The 25,727-nt window shown below is 42.4% G+C and overlaps 2 protein-coding genes across 8 annotated transcripts in view; one reads left to right on the forward strand and one right to left on the reverse strand.

Annotated features, from left to right (window-relative positions):
- Nucleotides 1-25,727, forward strand: part of ADAM22 (ADAM metallopeptidase domain 22) — a 225,538-nt gene that overhangs the window by 138,200 nt on the left and 61,611 nt on the right. For all 7 annotated transcript variants that reach the window (XM_063452487.1, XM_063452488.1, XM_063452489.1 and 4 more), the window contains exon 6: nt 4,589-4,652. In XM_063452487.1, coding sequence (XP_063308557.1) covers nt 4,589-4,652 — 64 coding nt within the window. The remainder of the gene's footprint in view (nt 1-4,588; nt 4,653-25,727) is intronic.
- CLDN12 (claudin 12) lies at nt 16,998-23,949 on the reverse strand. The gene is made up of 2 exons (XM_063452498.1): nt 23,856-23,949; nt 16,998-18,650 (listed from the first exon to the last, which is right to left on the reverse strand). The coding sequence occupies exon 2, from the start codon at nt 18,625-18,627 to the stop codon at nt 17,890-17,892; it is 738 nt and encodes a 245-aa protein (XP_063308568.1). The 5' UTR covers nt 18,628-18,650; nt 23,856-23,949; the 3' UTR covers nt 16,998-17,889.

Here is a 25,727-nt window from a genome sequence, read left to right on the forward strand (position 1 = left end):
TTCTACTGTTATAGGGGCCTCCAAGTCATCCCGGTTTGGGGTAGATAACTGTTTCAGTCCGGCTGCTTCAAGATATGCATGAATGGCCTCTGTCTTGCGGGGTTCCCTGTTAGCCTGTGCGACACCTTGTAGATTGTAGAGGTCTTCGTAGTATTGGGTGAACGCCGCTGCGATCTGGTCCGGGAGATGGCACATTTGTTGGTCAGTGTTTTTAATCTTGGGGATATATAGGTGATTTCTGCGCTGTTTCAGCAGGTTTGCTAGGAGTCTGCTGCATTTGTTTCCGTGTTCATATACCAGATGTTGGAATTGTTGGAAGGAGCGTTGAATTGCTCGGTTCAGGTGTTCGGTGAGCTGGGTTCGCTTGAGAATCAGATCGTGGTATGTGGACGGGTCCATTGTCCATTTGTGGTGGTATTCCAGGTCCGCTATGTCCTTGTTGAGGTCTTGTATTTGTTTGTTGTGTGCCTTTTTCCGTGTCGAGCAGTGCGCAATAAAATGTCCACGGAGTACTGCTTTGTGTGCCTCCCAGCACATCAGGGGCGTCGTGTCTTCGGTTTCGTTGTTGCGAAAGTAGTCTTGGATAGTTTGTTTTGTCGTTGTGACCAGGATTGGGTCTGCAAGGATCGATTCATTGAGGCGCCAAGAGACCTGGCGAGGTCGAAACAGGGGTGACTTGAGTCCTATCCGAATGGGGTTGTGGTCTGACCATGTCATGGGCAGAATTTCTGCTTCTACGAGGAGGGGTAGATGGTGGTATGGCAGGAGGAAGTAGTCCAGCCTGGTGTAGGTGGCGTGAGTCGTGGAATAAAATGTGTAGTCCCTTGCAGTGGGGTTCAGTGCTCTCCAGCAATCCGTGAGTTGGTGGTGGTGTAGGAGCTGTATCGTTCGCGCGTGCCTGTTGGGTGCCTGTTGAGCGGAGTTTGCCGAAGTGTCTTGGTGATGGAGCGGTAGGTTGAAATCTCCGCCTATAATCATTGTGCCCTCCGTGAATCCCATCAGGGTGGTCAGCGTCGTTCGGAGAAATCTGTATTGGTTAGCATTTGGCGCATAAATATTCGCAAAGGTGTATGTCTGGCCGTGTATGGTCCCCTTCGCAAAGATGTATCTGCCATGAGGGCAGCGAAGTGTGTCTGATTCAACGAATGGGGTCCCCCTGGAGAACAGGATACCGACGCCCAGTGTGCGGCGCAGTGGGTTGTTGCTGAAGAGTCCTTGTGGGTAGTTGCGGTCTCTTAGGGATGGTGTACGGTTCTCCTGGAAGTGCGTCTCTTGGATGAACGCTACGGATGTGTGGTATCGTTTCAGATCTCGTAAGAGTCGGGAGCGTTTTTCCCGTATGTTGAGGCCTCGGACGTTGTACGAAATGACGTTCAGATTTTCCTTGATGTAGCGGGCAGTCCCCGGGGCTTGCGTCCCTTGGGCGGCCATCTGTGACACCCACAGCGGTGGGTGGGGAGGGATCGGGGCGTGAGGGGGTAGGCAAGGGGGGGAGGAAGTGAAAGAAGAGGGTGAGGGAGAAGAAGAAATAAAAGGGGTGTGTAGGTGTGTGTGCACTGTGGCGTGTCGGTGTTGGTCCTAATGTGACCTAGTATTAGATCTGGTAAGTGGACTAATGTCCTGGTAGTGAGGACCAAAGGCTCAGTGGAGCTGAGGCCCGGGCCCACTCCTGGACAGTGGGCACTCTGCCTAAGTGGGAGTGCTTCTAGTCCTTACCCTGTGGGGGGTTCGGGTATCCCGTACCGGTTTCTGGTCGACGGGGGGGATGGTCTCCGTCGGCCTTGAATAGCGTCGGGTATAGGGTACAACCGTCTGTCTAGCCGTCCGAGGCAATGACCAGTGTTTGACTGATAGTGTGGTGGTGTGGCTCGTGTAGGCCCTTTTATCTGTCTGGGTAAGCTACCCCTATGTGTGTGGGTCGTGGGGCATGTTATGCGCCATGTCATCTGTGTCCAGCCTGTTTTGTGTGTTCCATGTCTCCGATCTTCCCTTGGTCGTATTCCATTGTGTGGGTTGCGGGGTGTGGGTGTGAGTGCGAGTATTCCGTGGGTCGCTGCGGGATTGGGTTCATGTCTCCGTGGGGGGGGGCCTGTGGGCGTGGGTCTGGTGGTCCTATAGGTGGAGCGGTGCGTGTGTCGCGTTGGTGAGCTTCACCGTGCAGTGCTGTTAGTTACATTCGGGTCATACGCCTGTGCATTAAACCCTAAGGGTGGAGGTGTCTGCGCCTGTTCCAGTCATGTGTTTTCCACCTCACGTCTGCTCCGGGGTGCCTGGTCGCGTTGTGGTGTCTGTGGTTGTGTATTCCCTTTGATCCTATCCCCTGTCTTCATATTCGTCCTATTTTTCCCCCGCCCGATGTGTCAGAGCTGTCTATACGTTCCCACCCTCTCGCCTTAGCGACCTGTGCGTCCCTCCCCCCTCCCCTTCCTTTACCTTCCCCCCTTTCGTGCGTGGGGAACGCCTTATGTGTTCTCCTTCCCTCTCTCCCTTGTCCCCTTCCCCACCCTTTTTTTCCCCCATTTCTCTCTTTTTTCCCCATGTTGTCCTGTTTTCTCCCCCCCCTTTTTTTTTTTTTTTTTTTTTTTATTTATTGTTTTTTTGTTTTCTTTTTCTCCTTTATTATTATTTCCCCCCCCCCTTTTTTTTTTTTACCCCTCTTTCTCCTCCCCCCTCTTCCCCCCTTTACGTGTCGTTATCTTTATTGTCGTATCATTTTGCCCCTCTTTTTTTTTTTTCCCTTCCCCCCCCCCATTTTTTTTCCCCCCCTTGTTTTTTCCCCCCTCCCCCCCCCCGTCCCTCCCTTAGGGTCGTATGTCTGTTGGGGTCGCGTGTCTGTGCAGTGAATAACATCCCCTTCACCCCCCTCTTCCCGCCAAATTATAGCAGTTATGTCTCATATTTGTGAAGCGTCCTGGATGGCCCTTGGTGCCTTTGAGGTCAGTTTTTCTAGGCCTCTTGCAATGTTCACTGTTTCTGAAGGCCTGAAGTCTTTTTTCCGCCCGTAGTGGCGTTTGTGTCCCTGTGTAGGTTTAGCTTCCATGTGTGACTGTGTCCCGGTCCCCCACGTGCCCCCCTCCCAAGGTGCATGCCATTTCCCCCCCTGTGGTGTAGCGTGTGTCTGGACAATGTCCCCAGTCAATGGAAAGTACTCACAAGTTCATGGAGTGATGGATGGTCGCGTTGGTGCTTCGTCACCTCTTGTCGTGATAGGGCTGCTGCGGTGTTTATTCCTCGGGCCCTGTTGGGTCCGGGTGCCATGGGCGGTCACGTTGGGGCCTGTTCCTGCCTTGATCTCTGCTCGGTGGTGGTGGTGGAGGGCCTGTAGCTTGGCGTATGAATTGGTGGGTCAGCCAGTTCGGAACCTGCACCTGCGGGAGCCCAAGGGAGCGCTGGAATCCCGGGACATCTGTCGGGGACCTTATGACGTGGAGGTCTGATCCTCTGCGTGCGGATAGCGAGAAGGGGTATCCCCATCTGTAGGGAACACCTGCTGCTTGAAGCGCCATGGTGATTGGTCTGAGAGCCTTTCTTGCCTGCAGGGTGTAGCGGGAGAGATCCTGGTATATGGATATATGCTGGTTATCTATGCGGATTGTGTTCATGCGGCGTGCGCCGCGCAGTATATCTTCCTTCATGGCAAAGTTGTCAAGGCAGCAGACAATGTCCCGTGGCTGTTCACCGGGCGCAGGAGGTGCGCGCAGAGCGCGGTGGGCTCTGACCAGGCCCAGTCTGTGAATTTGTTGTCCCCCCAGGGCATGGCTAAACACTGTGCGTAGGAGCTCTGGCAGGTTCTCTGTCGGGCCCCCCTCCTTCACCCCCCGCACTCTTAGATTGAGTCTGCGGCCCCTATTGTCCAGATCATCTACCCAGGTGGTCAGGTGGGCCAAGCTGGATTCACAGTTGGTAATGGAGGTGCGGGCGAGGTCTGCATCAGACCGGAGGGTGCCAGTTTCAGTCTCTGTGACAGTAAGGCGTGTGTCTAGTGAGGCTACATCTGCCCTTACCTGGGCCAGTTCCTCCCTTATGACTCTGCTGAGGCGGTCGGAGAGGGCGTCCAGGTCTGCCTTGGTTAGTAAATTGGGCAGGAGGGCGCGCAGGTCCCCGTCTAGCGTGCCCTGTGTCTCTGGGGAGGCTGATGAAGCCGGGGAAAATCCGGCGGGAGTCGCGGTCTCAGTTGCGGCCTCCATTTCCGGCTGGGACGCAAAGTCTCGTGGAGTGACGAGGAAGGAGCGGATAGAGGGCTCTGCCCCGGATCCCGTTGGTCTCGGGGTACCCTGGGGCTCTGACTGCCTTTTAGTGCGCCCCATGTTGAGGTGAGTGCGTGTGGGGTGCGCTTAGTTGAAGCGGTATATGCTGGGGCCACGAGGAGCAGCTCGTTCACACAGCCATCTTCGTCGGCCGTCCTTCTCAGTTGTTTTGGCCTATTTTCCCCCCGTTTTATGAATGGACCCTTTCCATTTTATAAAAACTGACTGTAGCCTGTATGACGAATTAAATGATACAAGTTTGATCTAAATTATACAACGGTTGGTGTATATTAAATGTATATTATTAACCATCTTTTACTTTCTTTTTTTACATTATACAGTGGGATGTTCTGCGATGGAAATCAAACATATCTTATTGAACCAGGCGAAAATTATAAACCAAATGTAAGTGTCCTTCTATATTTACAGTTAAACATGCTGTATGAGGTTTGCTTCTTGCAATATGTCTGATCATTTAGTCTCCAGATCACTTGGGGCTTATTTACCAAACTAACAGAAATTGCAAACTAAACATCAATTTTAGCCTAAACTTTACATTTCTGCCAAAGGTTCATAAATCTCTTACAAATCCTGCTGGCCGACCAATCATCTCGGGTAACAACTCCCTTACAGAAAGAGCTAGTAAGTTCATAGAGAAAATTCTCCATCCCTTTGTTACCAATCTGGCATCACATGTACAGGACACCAAACAAACCTTGTTGACATTAGAGAATCTAGTGGTTCCACCCTACACCCTACTTGGGAGTTTAGACGTTGTATCCTTGTATAACAACATTCCACATGCAATAGGACTACGTGCTTCGTCTTACTTTCTATTCAAATCTAGTAAATATGATGCTGAACAAATTGAGGTAATATTAGCGTTATTGGAGTTCATCCTTACCCATAATTACTTCGTTTTTGATGGGAAGTACTACCTACAACTTGTCGGCACTGCTATGGGCACAGCTTGTGCCCCGAGCTATGCGAATCTATATCTTGGGTGGTGGGAGGAAACCATCCTTATCAATACCAGTCACTTCCATCAATATGTTCACAAATGGATGAGATATATCGACGATGTCCTGTTGTTCTGGACTGGTTCGATCTCATCCTTTGTCAATATGGTGGATGAGCTCAATGACAATCACATTGGGCTCAAACTTACACATGTGATCCATGAGACACATTTGGAATTTTTGGATCTTAGGATCATACTCAACATGGATGGAACGGTTGATACTGAACTCTTTCGTAAAAGTACTGCTTCTAATAGCCTATTACATTGGCAGAGCTTTCATCCGCAGCGTTTGAAGGCAGGAATCCCGTACGGACAGTATCTTCGTGCAAGAAGGAACTGTTCCAGTGAGGAGTCCTTCAAAGCTGAGGCCAATAGACTACGCATCCGTTTCAAAGACAAAGGATACCCCAATCGGACCCTAAAGAAGGCGTACCAGAGAGCTCTATCACAAGAGAGAAGTACCAGTCTACGATCAACAAGACCTACTCCCACCACACCAACGATCAGATGCATAGGCACCTTTGATGATCATTGGCAACCCATTAAAGATATATTTTCCCGACATTGGCCTATTCTCCAATATGATAAAGATCTCGACACCAGTTTAATACCTCATCCAAATATTACTGCACGCAGATCTAAGAATCTCAGAGATCTATTGGTTCATAGTCACCTAGAAAGAAAAACACCTTCGAAAAACTGGTTGTTGGCCCCAGTAGGAACCCACAAATGCGGCCACTGTAAGGCGTGTCAATATATCAAAACTTCAAAGACGGTGAGATGCAGCCAAACGTCTAAAGAATTTAGGGTGTACCATTTCATTAATTGTAGCACTACACGTGTCATCTATGTAATAACCTGTTCATGTGGTACCCAGTACATAGGGAAAACGTATCAGGAGTTTAGGAGACGTGTTCTCCAACATATTAACTCTGTTACTAATTTGAATCTTAGTACCCCCGTAGCGAACCACGTCCGCCATTTTCACGATGGCAATCCGAGTCATTTATCCTTTCAGGCTTTAGAAAAGGTGACCCAAAACTCGAGAAAGGGTAATTTTAACTTAACTCTTCTTCGCAAAGAATCCAGGTGGATCTACGAGTTCAAGACCCTGACTCCAGGGGGAATGAATGAAGAATTTAATTTTACCCCCTTCATCCACTAATCCACCTGTGCTCGTTCCTCGAGCAATTTGGTGAATATCTGGGATTCCATACTAATGTCTTGAGGTGGGTGTTAGGTAACATCGGGGTAGGCCAGACACTCTGGACCATTCCACAGTCACTAAACCAATTTCACTCTATCTCATGTGTTGGAATGTTGTGAGCTCCCTTACTTTGAGACTCTGATGCTCGATATAAAAGTCCATTTTCGGACTTCGAACATAAGTCTACTAAACTGTGTTTTTGAAATATTAACTTCCAATCAGTTGGCTCTGTGGCGCCAGAGGGATTCCACTGTACAATCATTCACCTCTATCGTCATCCTAGTGACATTCACTGCATCCAACAATAGTGTCTCTTTATTGTTCACTATTATGGGTATTTGACCATTAACTTATAGGCAATGTTCACTGATTATATACAGTATTTTGACCCAACCACAACAACTTTGTGGTTAATTTTTCGGGTATTTACCTCTTACTAGCAGTGTATATATGTTATATTAGGGATCTAATTACAATGTCATCTACCCTTAATATCATGAATATACGGACTGTGCACCATTTGAAACCGTTGTTCACTGTTCCATTTCCCTTACTGAGCGCTCATGCAGTTTGAGCACTTTGTATCACATTCCGATAACATTATCGGTCTGTCAATACTTTGTGGCTGTTCTCATTAATTTTGTTATGACCTCTGTTAAACATCCTCCCTTCAGGGAGGATAGCAATATTCCGGCTCTAAAAATTTGGGATCCCCGAAGGGGTTAATCCACCTCCTATACAGCACTGACACGGACAGGAGAGTTCTCCGTGTCAGTGCCGTGATCTCACCATCTGCCGGTTTTACTAAGTGAGCAGTAGGCAGATTCTGAGACTATTCTATGACAGATGTCGGGTAAACTACATACTTTTTACCTTGTCAGTGCCGCTTTACAAATCCACCCGACAGAGTGGACACAAGGGCTCTAGTCTGGTCCTTTTTCTGTTTCTTTCCCTCTTTGGATTCCAAGAATAGTACCCCTGAAAGGGTTAACCCAGGGGACGTCAACATTACGTTGTACTTTCAAATCCTTACCTGATGTTGATTGGCCGTCAACGGCTGACAGCTTTCTAACTTTCCTCCAATGAAAAAGTTTTACTTACCTTTAAATACCGGCTCAGTTCCCGCACATCGGCTCCCCTCTGATGAGCTGCGGGCGAAACGTGCACGTCAGGGGCTGACGATCCAGCCATATCACCAGTTTCTGTTCATCATGGCATTCGTGATATTATGGATCCTGAGCTGACTTCAAACTCCTACTAGGAGTAACCCGGTTAAGTGGCCACAGTTTTACTGCTATGTTGCAGAAGTTTAAAACCTTCTTATCATTACTATTGCACTGGCCGTGTTTTTTATCCTGTTTCCCCCGGGTTTATTTTGAAGTCTCTCTCTGACCTATCATGGAATACGGACTGAGGGTACATTATTGATTGTGGTACCCATGCATATATGTGTTAGGCCATATAGGGGTACCTAGGAGACACAGGGGGGTATACCTGACTAGCATTGGTATTATACCATGCATTAAGGCTGTACCAGTTACAATGGCTGTGTTAGCGATCTGCATTTAGGAGTGTTTTACTCCCATGGTCGATCTAACATCTCACATATGTTACCAATGTATACAGCTTGTTACCCAGTGTGCCTACATTATATGTCTATGTGATCTATCTGAAACCTCATACCCTGGAGATCTCAGTTTTTCATGTATTTCCATGTGCGAAATTACTGCTCTTTTGCACATAGCTATTTAGGAGAGGACACTGAAAACTTTTGAACAGGACCTCTCTCTAGTTTCAGGCTTCAACGTATCACTGTATAGACTTACAATTGTTAATAACAGGTATTACTGAAGTCTCACGTATGGACTTAGGGATCTATAGAATGAGGTCTCCGTTCACATGGGTATACCTATAAACATGGGGCAGATTTCCCTCAGTTTAGTACTGTGATACCATCTTCGCTATAGCGTCCAGTGGTATATCCGTGGGGATAACGATCGCCTCAGTACATGTCCTCTCTTTTTATTCATTTTTTGAAGCAGTTTACACTTCCAACATGGTGGGGGTTTACGAAATTGGGTTTTTAACCCCTCACATGCTGGAACATCTGTTATAATCTGTCAATACTCTGGCACTTATAACCTATTTTTGATATTTCATCCTATTGGAATTATAACAGTTTTTTATTGGTTCACATTTTGTGGTGGTATTTCACCTATTTTTATCAATATATTTATTAAAGGTTACGTATTAATACGCAGGGCACTCTTCTTGTTTCTGTTTTGTTTGTCACTACCCTGGTAGTTCTTGAGGGTTATCCCCTACCTATTGAGTGCCTGTTTAAGGCTTCCTTTCCTTTCCTTTTTTTGTCTACTTTAAGTTGTTAGGGTTTCAATACCCCTTTTTGGAAGCATTATTAACAGATATCTCTCTGTAATTATGACCTCATACCTGAGCAATGTTATCAATCCGAACCTAAGTACTACAGATATAGAAAATGTGTTTTCCCTTGAACCTTTAATCAAACAGAACCCAAATGATATCAATGAAAGTTTCTTTGATATCCAGAATCTGTACAAACAACAGATTAAAGGTCATTGGGAAATTACGAGCCTAAGAAAGTATGTTGAGGACAAGCTAGTCCCTAGAGGACTAAGGTCTGACATTTCCAGACCCGAAAAAGTTAGAACTGACAGTCAGATCCAAGAGTGGAATAATATTCTGATTGACAGTTCAATCAGACTCATGGAATTTCTGATTAAACTTGAAGAGACCAATCTTGAAACTGTCAACCAGAATCTCCTGACGGAAATCAAAAACATAAAAGTCTTCCATACCCATGCAGACTTTAAACCTATGGAAACCAAATTAAACAATAACCTTGAAAGCTTTAAGAAATACATTAGGGAAAAGAAACATCTCAAATACCAACGAGATTACAAAGACTTTAAGGAAGGCACCATCTTCAGACCAAGATACAACAGTAGACGTCGATTTAACAGTAGAAATAACCAAACATCAGATGAGAGTGACTGGTCCAACTCTGACTCTAGCTCCCAAAGGCGAGGTAGAAGCAATACGAGAATCCCAAGCAATTCCCAACAAAAGAAAAGCATTCTTAAATCCACCGATAAAACGGTATCATTTCCAGACCCCCAGTTCACCAATCCCTCGAGTACAGCTAGCAGTATACCAACTGTATTTTCATCCTCTCAAGTAGGAGTGCCTTTTTTAGATCAGGAATGGCCCCAACCCCAGCGTGGCAAACTCAGAGACAGGAAAAGATGGGGGTACAAAATAAACAAGGAAGGTTACAAAAATCAATGAATCCAATCAGAACAGATGAGAATTTGATCATTAATTTATCCACCTTTAAGTTGGAAAAAAAACATCAATCGCTGTTGAACAAAGGGTTATCTTTTGTCCCGTCTCCTACTACCAATAGGTTTAACTGGGTAAAAGATACCAACCTCTTTGGACGCAAACTTGCCCTTCATATCACTCATAAAAGAAAGGATGAAAAACAGGCGAAAGAATTAGGTCTTACGTATGAGGAGTACCAACACCTCCAAACAATGGTGTCCCTCCTCGATGAACAGGATGATAAACAACCCCTCACTAATTGTAAACCCCAGAACTGGTACACCCCTAACTTCAAAGAAGTTACAAGTGTGGACTTATTCGTCCAGATGACGACAAAGTGTCTAGAGTCACTTCCACCACCAAGTAATGTCAGGGATAACTTAACCAGAGCAGAACGGGAGGCACTATGTGATCTTACTAACAAAAGGGACTTAGTGATCAAACCTTCTGATAAAGGAGGCAACATTGTGCTAATGGATCAACAGATCTATTTGGACATGTGTATGGATCACCTCAAAGATACTACCCAATATAGACTACTCCCCCAAGATCCAACCAGTTTGTTCCTGACTGAACTAAAAACCCTACTAACTAGAGCTTTGGAAACGAATGTAATCTCAAAGGATGAATTTCAGTTTATGTTACCTAACAACTATCCTACAATTTCAACTTTTTATTGCCTGCCAAAGGTTCATAAATCTCTTACAAATCCTCCTGGCCGACCAATCATCTCGGGTAACAACTTCCTTACAGAAAGAGCTAGTAAGTTCATAGAGAAAATTCTCCATCCCTTTGTTACCAATCTGGCATCACATGTACAGGACACCAAACAAACCTTGTTGACATTAGAGAATCTAGTGGTTCCACCCTACACCCTACTTGGGAGTTTAGACGTTGTATCCTTGTATAACAACATTCCACATGCAATAGGACTACGTGCTTCGTCTTACTTTCTATTCAAATCTAGTAAATATGATGCTGAACAAATTGAGGTAATATTAGCGTTATTGGAGTTCATCCTTACCCATAATTACTTCGTTTTTGATGGGAAGTACTACCTACAACTTGTCGGCACTGCTATGGGCACAGCTTGTGCCCCGAGCTATGCGAATCTATATCTTGGGTGGTGGGAGGAAACCATCCTTATCAATACCAGTCACTTCCATCAATATGTTCACAAATGGATGAGATATATCGACGATGTCCTGTTGTTCTGGACTGGTTCGATCTCATCCTTTGTCAATATGGTGGATGAGCTCAATGACAATCACATTGGGCTCAAACTTACACATGTGATCCATGAGACACATTTGGAATTTTTGGATCTTAGGATCATACTCAACATGGATGGAACGGTTGATACTGAACTCTTTCGTAAAAGTACTGCTTCTAATAGCCTATTACATTGGCAGAGCTTTCATCCGCAGCGTTTGAAGGCAGGAATCCCGTACGGACAGTATCTTCGTGCAAGAAGGAACTGTTCCAGTGAGGAGTCCTTCAAAGCTGAGGCCAATAGACTACGCATCCGTTTCAAAGACAAAGGATACCCCAATCGGACCCTAAAGAAGGCGTACCAGAGAGCTCTATCACAAGAGAGAAGTACCAGTCTACGATCAACAAGACCTACTCCCACCACACCAACGATCAGATGCATAGGCACCTTTGATGATCATTGGCAACCCATTAAAGATATATTTTCCCGACATTGGCCTATTCTCCAATATGATAAAGATCTCGACACCAGTTTAATACCTCATCCAAATATTACTGCACGCAGATCTAAGAATCTCAGAGATCTATTGGTTCATAGTCACCTAGAAAGAAAAACACCTTCGAAAAACTGGTTGTTGGCCCCAGTAGGAACCCACAAATGCGGCCACTGTAAGGCGTGTCAATATATCAAAACTTCAAAGACGGTGAGATGCAGCCAAACGTCTAAAGAATTTAGGGTGTACCATTTCATTAATTGTAGCACTACACGTGTCATCTATGTAATAACCTGTTCATGTGGTACCCAGTACATAGGGAAAACGTATCAGGAGTTTAGGAGACGTGTTCTCCAACATATTAACTCTGTTACTAATTTGAATCTTAGTACCCCCGTAGCGAACCACGTCCGCCATTTTCACGATGGCAATCCGAGTCATTTATCCTTTCAGGCTTTAGAAAAGGTGACCCAAAACTCGAGAAAGGGTAATTTTAACTTAACTCTTCTTCGCAAAGAATCCAGGTGGATCTACGAGTTCAAGACCCTGACTCCAGGGGGAATGAATGAAGAATTTAATTTTACCCCCTTCATCCACTAATCCACCTGTGCTCGTTCCTCGAGCAATTTGGTGAATATCTGGGATTCCATACTAATGTCTTGAGGTGGGTGTTAGGTAACATCGGGGTAGGCCAGACACTCTGGACCATTCCACAGTCACTAAACCAATTTCACTCTATCTCATGTGTTGGAATGTTGTGAGCTCCCTTACTTTGAGACTCTGATGCTCGATATAAAAGTCCATTTTCGGACTTCGAACATAAGTCTACTAAACTGTGTTTTTGAAATATTAACTTCCAATCAGTTGGCTCTGTGGCGCCAGAGGGATTCCACTGTACAATCATTCACCTCTATCGTCATCCTAGTGACATTCACTGCATCCAACAATAGTGTCTCTTTATTGTTCACTATTATGGGTATTTGACCATTAACTTATAGGCAATGTTCACTGATTATATACAGTATTTTGACCCAACCACAACAACTTTGTGGTTAATTTTTCGGGTATTTACCTCTTACTAGCAGTGTATATATGTTATATTAGGGATCTAATTACAATGTCATCTACCCTTAATATCATGAATATACGGACTGTGCACCATTTGAAACCGTTGTTCACTGTTCCATTTCCCTTACTGAGCGCTCATGCAGTTTGAGCACTTTGTATCACATTCCGATAACATTATCGGTCTGTCAATACTTTGTGGCTGTTCTCATTAATTTTGTTATGACCTCTGTTAAACATCCTCCCTTCAGGGAGGATAGCAATATTCCGGCTCTAAAAATTTGGGATCCCCGAAGGGGTTAATCCACCTCCTATACAGCACTGACACGGACAGGAGAGTTCTCCGTGTCAGTGCCGTGATCTCACCATCTGCCGGTTTTACTAAGTGAGCAGTAGGCAGATTCTGAGACTATTCTATGACAGATGTCGGGTAAACTACATACTTTTTACCTTGTCAGTGCCGCTTTACAAATCCACCCGACAGAGTGGACACAAGGGCTCTAGTCTGGTCCTTTTTCTGTTTCTTTCCCTCTTTGGATTCCAAGAATAGTACCCCTGAAAGGGTTAACCCAGGGGACGTCAACATTACGTTGTACTTTCAAATCCTTACCTGATGTTGATTGGCCGTCAACGGCTGACAGCTTTCTAACTTTCCTCCAATGAAAAAGTTTTACTTACCTTTAAATACCGGCTCAGTTCCCGCACATCGGCTCCCCTCTGATGAGCTGCGGGCGAAACGTGCACGTCAGGGGCTGACGATCCAGCCATATCACCAGTTTCTGTTCATCATGGCATTCGTGATATTATGGATCCTGAGCTGACTTCAAACTCCTACTAGGAGTAACCCGGTTAAGTGGCCACAGTTTTACTGCTATGTTGCAGAAGTTTAAAACCTTCTTATCATTACTATTGCACTGGCCGTGTTTTTTATCCTGTTTCCCCCGGGTTTATTTTGAAGTCTCTCTCTGACCTATCATGGAATACGGACTGAGGGTACATTATTGATTGTGGTACCCATGCATATATGTGTTAGGCCATATAGGGGTACCTAGGAGACACAGGGGGGTATACCTGACTAGCATTGGTATTATACCATGCATTAAGGCTGTACCAGTTACAATGGCTGTGTTAGCGATCTGCATTTAGGAGTGTTTTACTCCCATGGTCGATCTAACATCTCACATATGTTACCAATGTATACAGCTTGTTACCCAGTGTGCCTACATTATATGTCTATGTGATCTATCTGAAACCTCATACCCTGGAGATCTCAGTTTTTCATGTATTTCCATGTGCGAAATTACTGCTCTTTTGCACATAGCTATTTAGGAGAGGACACTGAAAACTTTTGAACAGGACCTCTCTCTAGTTTCAGGCTTCAACGTATCACTGTATAGACTTACAATTGTTAATAACAGGTATTACTGAAGTCTCACGTATGGACTTAGGGATCTATAGAATGAGGTCTCCGTTCACATGGGTATACCTATAAACATGGGGCAGATTTCCCTCAGTTTAGTACTGTGATACCATCTTCGCTATAGCGTCCAGTGGTATATCCGTGGGGATAACGATCGCCTCAGTACATGTCCTCTCTTTTTATTCATTTTTTGAAGCAGTTTACACTTCCAACATGGTGGGGGTTTACGAAATTGGGTTTTTAACCCCTCACATGCTGGAACATCTGTTATAATCTGTCAATACTCTGGCACTTATAACCTATTTTTGATATTTCATCCTATTGGAATTATAACAGTTTTTTATTGGTTCACATTTTGTGGTGGTATTTCACCTATTTTTATCAATATATTTATTAAAGGTTACGTATTAATACGCAGGGCACTCTTCTTGTTTCTGTTTTGTTTGTCACTACCCTGGTAGTTCTTGAGGGTTATCCCCTACCTATTGAGTGCCTGTTTAAGGCTTCCTTTCCTTTCCTTTTTTTGTCTACTTTACATTTCTTTGTGATTCAAGTTTGGTGAATAAAACCTAAAGGCATACTATATGCATCAGAACAAGGTCATCTTAATGAAGCAGTTGTGGTGTCTAGATAATGTCCCTGCAGTCTCACTGCTCCATTCTCATCCATTTAGAAGTTTAATCACTTTTGTTTCTGTTCATACAGCTCTAGCCACACCTCCCCAGTCTGTGACGGACACAGCCTGTTTGAAAATGGTTTCACTTTCAATCAGATGTTAACTTGCTTTAGATGTTTTTGTCTCCTGCGCTGTGAAATTAACTTTAAATGCATACAGGAGGCTCCTGCAGGGTCAAAGGGCTATTCACTAAGCTGGAGATAAGAAATTCAAAATTAAACATATTGTGCAATTAAGGAAGTTTAAACATTAGATCTTTCTTTACAGGAACTGTTTAAGCTGACCAAAATGGTTTCATTAAACTAAATTTGTTTTGGTGCCTAGTGTTCCTTTAATGTAATTCTGTTTTGTCCAAACATCTAAAAGTACAAACATGCAAGTCTATCAATTACAGTTCAGCTTTTCACACATCTTTTTATACTCTTGATCCAAAAGAGGGTTAAACACAAATATGAAGCAATTTCCATTTGTGTCATGGATAAGAACCCTTTTAGTTAGTTTAATTAAACTAACTTGATAGATCCATACTTTTAAAATGTAGGAATTCATTTTTAACTTTTTTTAGCTTTTCAATTTAAGCAACACTTAAGCACTGATTGGGAGAAACTCACTGAATGCACTTGCCTTTCACATTTATTTCAAAAGTAGTACCCACATTGTCCAGTGTGTACCTTTTGAATGTGGTTAATTTCAGTGAGATTCCAATACCAATAAGATTCCATCTTTACAAAAAAGAAACCGTGATCCTTCCAAAAAACACTCTAAATCCCAAAAGAACACTGTAAATCCCTAAAGCACTTCAACTTGCCTTGTCCCCTGGTACAAAGTGGAAGTCAGTGCTTCTTTCTAAGAAGCATTTCAGATGCAGCATGGTGATGGCTGTGACCCAATGCTTTTCTGTGAGAAGCATTCTAATAGCCGGGAGATCGTCCGTTCCTTTATTTAGGGAAGCATGGAGATTTCCAATAATCTACATGGATGGAGGATTCATTTTATTATCAACAAGCATGTGTCAGTTTAAGCTAGTGCATAAATGGATTAAGTCCCCTACAAAATGAGATTCTTAAACCCAAGAAAAAAAACAAAAAAACAATAAGTCACCTGATCTTTTTCAGTTAAAACAGAAAATAAAAAACCCGCAAAGTTCACAATATACAGTTTGGTGAAAACTAATGGTTAAAGATGAGCATGCACGAGTCTACGGCAAGGGTAGGCAACCTTCAGCATTCTAGATGTTGTGAACTACATCTCCCTTGATGCTTTGTCAGCCTCGTGGCTGTAAGAGCATTATGAAAGATGGAGTGCCGAAGGTTGCCGGACCCTGGTCTATGGTGTACTCCTTCATGTACGCAAAGCACCTCACCAAGACTTACACCTGCTGTTGGGAGTACAATTTTAATAATGGTCAGTTGTGCTTCAACTAAGCATCATGAGAATTGTCACAGAGCTGGACAGCTGCTAAAGGCAATAGGGTTCCCAGTTGTACTTAGGGTTATTTCATAACTCTTACTATTATGGGCCAATTTGGTATGTTTGAAGTCATCCACCAGCACATTCTACTGGACTGGAAATGTAGCACTGTGCCCTAGGCACAAGCCATGGGAACATCTCTGCTGATTGCAGTAGCCTAAAATTACATTATCTTACAAGTAGGACATGACCTCATTATGTTTTTATTAGTAGGATAAGTCATTACAGAATTTTATTCTTCAGGATCACCAGTCCTGACACCCTACTCACTGAAAAATGAACAGATTTTAGATCTTGTTTGTGATGCCAGCTCTTCTGGAATATGGCATCACATTTCATACTCCAAGCTGGAGTTAAATTGGAGTTATGGAAAACATGTTGCGTTAAAATTTTGGATACAGATCAGCTCAGTTAAACAATGTTTTTTCTCTCTTTTTTTGTTTTGTTTTAAATCTATTCTTAAATGTGATCCAATCCTGACACATGCAAGTTAACAAATAATATCTCCTTAGACATTCACTATAAAAGTTATCATAGTGGCACAGATCCACACTAGATCCATTTCTATATTCCCTTAACAAGCGCTGTGACAAAGAGCAGGAGAACCTCTTCTAAAAGGGTTCATCTGCTCTCTCCTGTCATTCAGCTGTCGGAATAGATGTCTATGCCAACAAGTGACTGTCTATGCCAACAAGATGGTAGGAGAGTCCATAAATAGAATATAGTTTATTTCTATATAAAGCTATACAATTAATGGCACAATGTATTTTATCCATATATTTGTGTTCTAGGAGAAGTTCACGAATGAACAAAAATCCCAACTTAGTCATTCCAAAAATTTATTTCACATATTTAAATAGAATTTTCTTTATCTATCGAGCACTTGACTTGTTAGCGGCATGTACATTTTACACATGTGCAATTAGGAGCACGTAAACATTATTTTATCAAGCCAAGGACTCTACAATTAACAACATTTTGAAAATCACAAAATAATTAGGAAAACAGACGTATGTGAAAGTATAAAAAAAAAGGAAATAAAAAAAAAGTACCAAGGTTTTTCAAATACATTTTAAAACATGTCACATATTTAGCATAATTAACTGAAGAAAAATGCAATCAGCAGGAATTCCATTATTGAGCTGCTCACTATACCCAGGATTTCCCAATATACATTTATATTTACAGCTTGTATTGTTTCTGTAAATGAAGATATTTCCAAATGTAACTAAATTTATTTGCTAATTATATATGTTGGTCATTTTGTGCATAAATAAGTCGTAACAGCAGATATGAGGTAACCACTGACCCTTTCCAAGGACCACAATGCATTGCTAGCTTTTTTGAGTTGCAGTTCATGCAACAGTAGTGACCAATTCTATGTAAGGAATGTATGCAAGTCCATTTGTAGAAGACAATGAGCAATCTGTATAGGAATAGTTCCAGTCATCAGACGCTTATTGGTTTTGTCTACTTTTAAAAGGTTCTGTCTGTAAGGTATTTTGCTTTCTCCATTCTCTTAATGTGAAGCGAGGATGCAGAACATGCATTTTGGCTCAGAAACAGAAATGAAAAGCAACAAAACTGAGAACCCCCCCCCCCCCCCCACTAAATAGGCCAAACGAAAGGTTTAAAAAATACAATATGCATCACAAATATACAGATATTTAAATGCAACATGAAAGTCTATTGGCACAAGCAGCATTTGATGTCTTTAGGCAGTGTGCGTAACAACAGGAATGTCAATTTCAAGGGCTGAAAGACGGGACCGGGACGGGTATGATGGGGGTACGTAGCTGTGCATACTAGGGACATGCGAATAGAGAGGCTGCCAGAAAGGGGAAGGAAGGGATTTGCACGCACAATACCATAAAAATAACAAAAGGGCAGTGAAGAACATCCCACCAGAACTACCTATGGCAACAAAGACAGCTATGTCGTACGTAAAATATGGCCCATACTTGCTATTAAGAACGTTGTTATAAAATATAACCCAGATGGAGGGAGTTATGCTCATGGTTCCTGCAAGAATAAACAGCAAACCAGCCACAAGGTGACAGCCAGAACTATTGACAAGACATTTGGTAAGCTTTAGGTTTGGCACATTTGTGGTGAAGGTGGTGTTACAGATTCCGGTTAGGCACAGGATGAGGGCAGAAGCAGCGGTCAGGATACTGAAAGGAAGGGCAAACTGCAGAACACGGATGTCCAGTTGATCGACACTTGCGTACCAATCTGTGTCGTACATCATGCAGTCGCGACTCCACTCCAAGCGCGTGCATTTCACCCACAGACCAATGCTAACCGTTAGGTTCTTCTCATTTCTGTTGAAGGTGTAGAGTTGCATCTGTCTCCACTGAGGAAGCAAAGTGGCAGCAAATAACCCAGCTATGGAGGCTGTACCACATACAAAGGCAAATAAAGTGACTGCGTGGACTTCCTGGCAGCCCATGTTGGTTTCTGTATTAGTGGCACCTGCCAAGGAAACACAGAGAATATATTTAAAACTTACTGGAAGGAGAAACAAACATTCAATGTATATAGAGTCTATGTCAGTGCATGGGGTCACAACAGCAATAAAGCAAAGCAGGACCAGGCTTGCTAGTAAAGGCAGAGATTTCGTAAGTTAGGGGAAAAACTTTCCATTTAGTTTTTTCATTGAATAGGAAGCCAGTGGGAAATAGGAACTGAGTGAGATGAGATGGGTAGCAGCATTTTGTTTGATGGAGAATAAGGTTGCAGTAATAAAGATAGGAGCGTTTATGGTGTCTTTTGTGAGACATTGGCAGATTTAATCAATAGTGTGCAAGCATGACCAAGCACCATGACCATTTTGGTGATTTGAAGTGGTCATGGTGCGTGGAGTCTGTATGTGCAGTGTACAGAGTTTAACCCCTTGGCTGCTGGAGATATAATTCCACTGCCAGCAGCATCATCATGTGTCTTAAGCCAGCCCAGAACTAGAGTTTTGGGCTGGCTAATGTTCATATTGTACAAATTATCTTTTTTGCGCTTTGTGCCATTCATTAGCAGAGTGTGGCCAACTTTGTTACTTTAATTCTTCTTCTTCTTCTAGAAACCATTCCTCAGTTTTAAACAAGATCTTTAATCATACATTGCCCAGCTTTGCATCCTATGATCTCCCAGCATGTAAATATGTTTGTAACTGTTCTGGTCACAATAACTGATGCAGAATTCAGTGGAGAGAGAACAAATAATTTGTACCATTATAAGATTGAAAGTTTCCATGACGCGCATCTATATGTGTAATTAGTGAAACACTAAACTGAGATATACCCATACACATGCAGGCCTTCCTGGTGATCAGTCTGAGACTGGAGTGGGTGCGTTTGTTTAGAATGAGCCTCTAATCCAAAGAATCCTTTTGTAAAATTTTTACAGCCATCTGTCAATTGGACAAGGAAACAGCCTGGATCTTATATGGTGACTTCTGCTGCAATGAGTCAGAATCTGTAATGATTAATATCAGCCACAGCTTGTGTATCACATACTAGAACATGCAGAGGCAATCACATACATGTCCACGTCTGTTGAAAACAGTGACAGGGAAGGGGGGGGGGGGGGGAGCATGATATACAACATAAAAAATCCAAATTATTAAAAATAAAAAAATGGCAAGTTAATTTTTCAGACTGTAAAATATAAAAAGCACACTGCATGTACTGCCTGTGCAAAGACAAGAAGCTGCTAAACTCAAACATAAAAAAAGGAGTCTCAAAGGGTAAAAATCAGCCACCAGCAGCAATTCTGATGCTGTTGAGAACCTTATATTGCCCTAAGATGCAATAACTGCATATCACACCACAATTATTGAAAATTCAGAGGGAAGGGAGCAGGGTCTGTACGTGTGCGTTCTCTCCCTCATCAGCCGGAACACACTGCCAGAACATTTTACTTTATTAATGGGAATGGCAATTGTAGCGAAATTATAAAAACAAACAATCAAAAATCTTGGTCAAAATAGGCAAACAAAATACATTCTCCACTTCTAGTTTTCTCAGCTAATCTATTTTGTGAAAAATTGATACTGAAATTCCATTATCAATTCTCTGCAATGCCACATATAGTAAATAAGGTCCATTGTGCACAGGAAGTGGGATTATACGCAGGCTTCCCCAAACTCCGGCCCTCCAGATGTTGCTGAACTACAACTCCCATGATTCTCAGCCTATCTATTTCAGTCATAGACTCATGGAAGTTGTAGTTTAGCAACATCTGGAGGGCCGGAGTTTAAGGAAGCATGGATTATAGTGTGAGCGACATAGAGACTCGTGCCATAGTTGTGTCATATCAAAATATGAAAGTTGAAATATTTCCAACATTTAAAAAGGACCTAAACACCTTACAAGATACAAATCTATAAAGTTCTATATAAAATATAGATAGGGGTTGAGCACAGAGAGTTTTCAGGATAAATATCTCTTAATGGGACAGTAAGTTAATGAGGTGTTAATATTGGAGTGAAAACATTTGTTTGGTGCCTGACCAGTACTGTGTATACTATTGTAGATATCAGACAGTGCTGTGCTACATGTCACCTAATTCAGGTGCAGGGCTGAGACCAACACCCTTGATTGAGTCATAACCACTCCCATACAAATAGAGTTTCAGGAAATGGTCAGATGAGAGTAAATTTCTCTCTCCCAAAACTGAGCCCCTCTCAGTGTTGTACTTGCTAAGTGACACATCTGAGGTTTTGGGGGATTTGTTAAAATCTAGATGTTATTACATGTCCGTTTGCCAGCGCAGGGGTTACATAGTGGAAAGGTATACTTTAGATAGAAATTTTCCCCATACAATAACGTTTTATGAAAAAGAAAGATCAAAGCACAATAACCAGTAAATATTGCCACACTTACTCACCAAATTGCTAATGTGGACATTCCACTTCTGAATAAGCAAAATTAGTTTAGTCCATATTTAAATGGCATTGATAAGCTAAGCCAGGCAAAGACACCAATTGCTTGTTAGCTATAACCACTAAAACGGTATATAGTGGTTATGGTGCTCAGACTGCCCATCTATGGTCCAAGACTCATGGTGCCATGAATTGTGGAGAATCAACACCGAAACTATACATTTTAGAACAAAATTGGCATTATTCGCAAGACAGTAATCTGCATTGCATTTTAGGCAAAAAGAAGTTGCAGAGTTTGACAATTTTTTTTATTTTTAACAATTTTTTTTTTTTACAAATTAAGTGTGGAAACGTTTTGCAGTTTACATTTCAATCACTAGAATTTGATGTTTAGTGTATTGCATTTTACATATATTCAAATCAAGATATTATTAGACTATAGAGTGACTTAACAGAGGTAATGTACTAAGTTGGTCTAAAGGGGCTTGAAATAAATCTAATCTGTAAGTACCGCAAGTTGCAGTATAGGGAATATATTTAACCATGGTGAGAAAATTCAACTTGGCTAAACAGTTACTCCCCAAAATTTAACATTTTTTGGAATGCCTGAATTTCGGCCATATGTCAGCTTGGCAGAATTTCTATACTGAAAACCCAACTCAGACAAACCAAAATATATGAACATGGGCCAATCAGTGTACATCACTATATATACATAATATATCATGTATATATTGTACACTGATGGGAGCCTTTTCCAGCCATTTGGTTCACAGATCGAATAAAAAAAAAAAAATAAGTAACCAATATTGTGGAAAAGAAAAAAGGAGGAGGAATAAAGTAAAATCTATATTTATACATTGAATATACAATATATTCGGTTTGTTTTTTTTACTGCTCCACCTTGATTTCCTCCAATTGGTCACTTATCATTTGATCTGTGAATAAAATCAATATTTAGTGATTGTCACCTAGCCAACTATCATCGTCTTTTTTCCCCTCGCATCAATCAGCTTTTTTTTGGCTCAATTGGCAAGATCCAGAATCACAAATCCAAATGAACACTCAACCATTGCTCACTTCAAAAGGTTTGAGATTCAGGTACATTTCAATTCAGGAATTCGACTGATCACCTGATGAGCCCAAATTCGGACTAATTGCAGTTCGATCCGAAAGTTATCTCCACGTTTAATGGACACCTCGTCACACTACTACTATACATACTCAACTATAAAATCTGTGTTGCAGAGTAAAATCCACTGATATCATACAAATGCAGTGAAATATTGTGTTGTCCCACATTATCCCCAGAAACAAAAAACAAGAAATAAAGAGGAAAACACATTTGTTCACCTCAAAGTGACATTATTAGGCACTCGCTAGCCACCAGCAACCACCAAGAGCCAAGACTCCTGCTGTTCTTACTGCTAGCTCCTAACTCCTGTATCAATAGTTGGAGTAAGCAAACTTAGGCACTCCAGATGTTGTGGCCTTGATCTCCCCTGATACTTTGCCAGCATTATGGGAGATGTAGTCCACAACATCTGGAGTGCCTCAGGTTGCCTACCCCTGATCTATTACAATATTCTTCACTGGCTCCTAAAACAGCCCAATATGACATTCATCAAAGCAAAAATGGGATGCAATGGAGCAATCACCATGGCAACGGATAGAATGCCACAATGTAGCACTTTGCACCTTAGACTAGCTCCTGTTTGTATCTTGATACATTGTTTATTTGGCTGTTAAAATGTCTGACTGCAATAACAAAGCATGTTAACCCTTTCTGTGTCCACCTAGCATGCATGGTGTATTGGTACATATATCAGTCTGTCCTGGGCAGTGAGTGCTTGTTATTGTAGAGGACATGGCTCTCACCCTGGGACACGTTTAACCCTCTCTGTGCCCACCTAGCATGCATGGTGTGTTGATACGTATATCAGTCTGTCCTGGGCAGTGAGTGCTTGTTATTGTAGAGGACATGGCTCTCACCCTGGGACACGTTTAACCCTCTCTGTGCCCACCTAGCATGCATGGTGTATTGATACATATATCTGCCTGTGCTGGGCAGTGAGTGCATGTTATTATAGAGGACATGTTTAACCCTCTCTGTGCCCACCTAGCATGCATGGTGTATTGATACATATATCTGCCTGTGCTGGGCAGTGAGTGCATGTTATTATAGAGGACATGTTTAACCCTCTCTGTGCCCACCTAGCATGCATGGTGTATTGGTACATATATCAGTCTGTCCTGGGCAGTGAGTGCTTGTTATTATAGAGGACATGTTTAACCCTCTCTGTGCCCACCTAACATGCATGGTGTATTGATACATATATCTGCCTGTGCTGGGCAGTGAGTGCATGTTATTATAGAGGACATGTTTAACCCTCTCTGTGCCCACCTAGCATGCATGGTGTATTGGTACATATATCAGTCTGTCCTGGGCAGTGAGTGCATGTTATTATAGAGGACATGTTTAACCCTCTCTGTGCCCACCTAGCATGCATGGTGTATTGGTACATATATCAGTCTGACCTGGGCAGTGAGTGCTTGTTATTATAGAGGACATGTTTAACCCTCTCTGTGCCCACCTAGCATGCATGGTGTAATGATACATATATCAGTCTGTCCTGGGCAGTGAGTGCTTGTTATTATAGAGGACATGTTTAACCCTCTCTGTGCTGGATTCCCACATACATTACATCCTGGGAGTCTAATTGCCATATTAACCCTATTACCGCAGCCCTCCCACTGCATTAAAACCCCCGCCATGAACGCCTGTAATGGGGATCACTTACCAGCAATGCACACACAGTGTTACCAGCTCGCTGGAGCTCCCACACAGCGCACTGCGCATGCTCGCTATTTCCCGACGCCGGGGATCCTGGGAGAGCAGTCGTGAGGACCTCGGTTGCTATCCACTACCTTGGTGCGTGGGACTACACTTCCCGGCGTGCATCGCTTCTGCCTCCAAGCTGGGAGTTCTGTACGCCTTCTCTACGCTGTGATTAGAGCGTGGGTGTCCCTGGAGGGGGGAGGGCTCAGGCAGTGAGAGAGAGAGAATATTATATAATGCAGTACAGATAGGACTATGGGTATAATAACAGGCATTCTGCTGGCTGAGCATCATCAGATTTGTATTCCTTAAAATCCAACCTGACTTTAATGAAGGAAATTATACCATTAAATAAAGTATTGAATATCACCTATACCAGGGGTACCCCAAAGGTAGGTCCCCAAATGTTTTAACACTACAGCTTCCATGATGCTTTGCCATTCTAAATGCATGCAAAGCATCATGGGAGTTGTAGTTCTACAACATCTGGGGATCTACCTTTTGGGCAACCCTGAGCTATAACTTATGTTTAGAGAGGAAATGCCACTTAAGAACTTTTAGCAGAACCAAATTAACTAAAAGTAGTTTTATATTATTATTAATTATTTATTTATTATTATTATTAATTTGTTAAAGATCTCTTTTTGTTTTTAATTTATTTATTTTGCAGGGCACATGGAAATCAAGCACCTTAAATTAGTTAACCCTATGCATTCTGTATCCCCCTCAATTTTGTGCGTGCTACCATGCTATGGAAAACGCTGAGCACGCATGCTTTCTAAAGAATTCCTCCATAGATGTCCGACGCCCTAGCAATAATCGTTGAAACATTTTCTGAGATATGGCATTATCCTTGTGTCCCCAGCAGACCATGAAAAACATGCTTAGTTTTGTTGCTTAACAGATTAGGAACACATTCTACTCTCCTTTACTGTTTCATTTTCTCCAATTCCATATCTGCCCTGAAATGTATCCTTATATACTCTGTATACATTTTTACTGTATACCTTTTTTCTCTATTTCATGGAAAATGTGAATATATTTCTTAGTACATTCTTTCCATGTCAACAACATCAAGGTGAAATTGAAGGAATGATGACCGTGTCTAGAACTGAGTGGGAGGATTTCTAAGTATTTTTCCCTTGCAGATACATACACATGGAACTCCTCCATATATACTCTCTTTCTCTATAAAGTCACACTCCCGGAATTTTTTTAAATTCTTACATAAACAAAATAAAAAGGTATTTTAACATAATACAGTTGACATTTCTAATCACCTCTTTAAATAGAACATCAGAAAAATAATAACGACGTTGTTCATTGGAAAAGCACACAAAAATGCGTATTGTTTCTGTACATTTTAGAATGCAGCATTTAACAACAAGAGAGAAACCCATATATATACATTTCTGGGTATTAGTAGAATCTAGATAAATATTTGTCTTCCCATGAGACCCTTAAAGCAGATCCGTCAATTTCCTGGGTCCTTGCATATTTCTCAAAGTCCTCTAAAATGGACCGATTCAGTGTGGGTCTGGTGGCCGCAGGGTGAAGGGCAGATGAGTTTTATTTACCTCAGGCTCTTTAGCTCCTGGCATTTCAATGGCCAGGAGCCACGTAAGTGGTGTACTCTTGCGTATGCACCAGAATACAACACTGAATTCCGCATCCATCATTTGTAACTGCTACAAACATTGGACAAAAGTTGACAGATGAGCTCCTCCTTTTTGTCAACTTTTGTGAACCTCAGGCTTTACCATAAGACAAAACAGTCCCTACTTTGTCTTATGATAACTTTTGTTTACATCGGAAATTCCAACGCAGTCTTACC

The sequence above is a fragment of the Pelobates fuscus genome, chromosome 4 (assembly GCF_036172605.1).
Source record: "Pelobates fuscus isolate aPelFus1 chromosome 4, aPelFus1.pri, whole genome shotgun sequence".
Classification (NCBI taxonomy): Eukaryota; Metazoa; Chordata; class Amphibia; order Anura; family Pelobatidae; genus Pelobates; species Pelobates fuscus.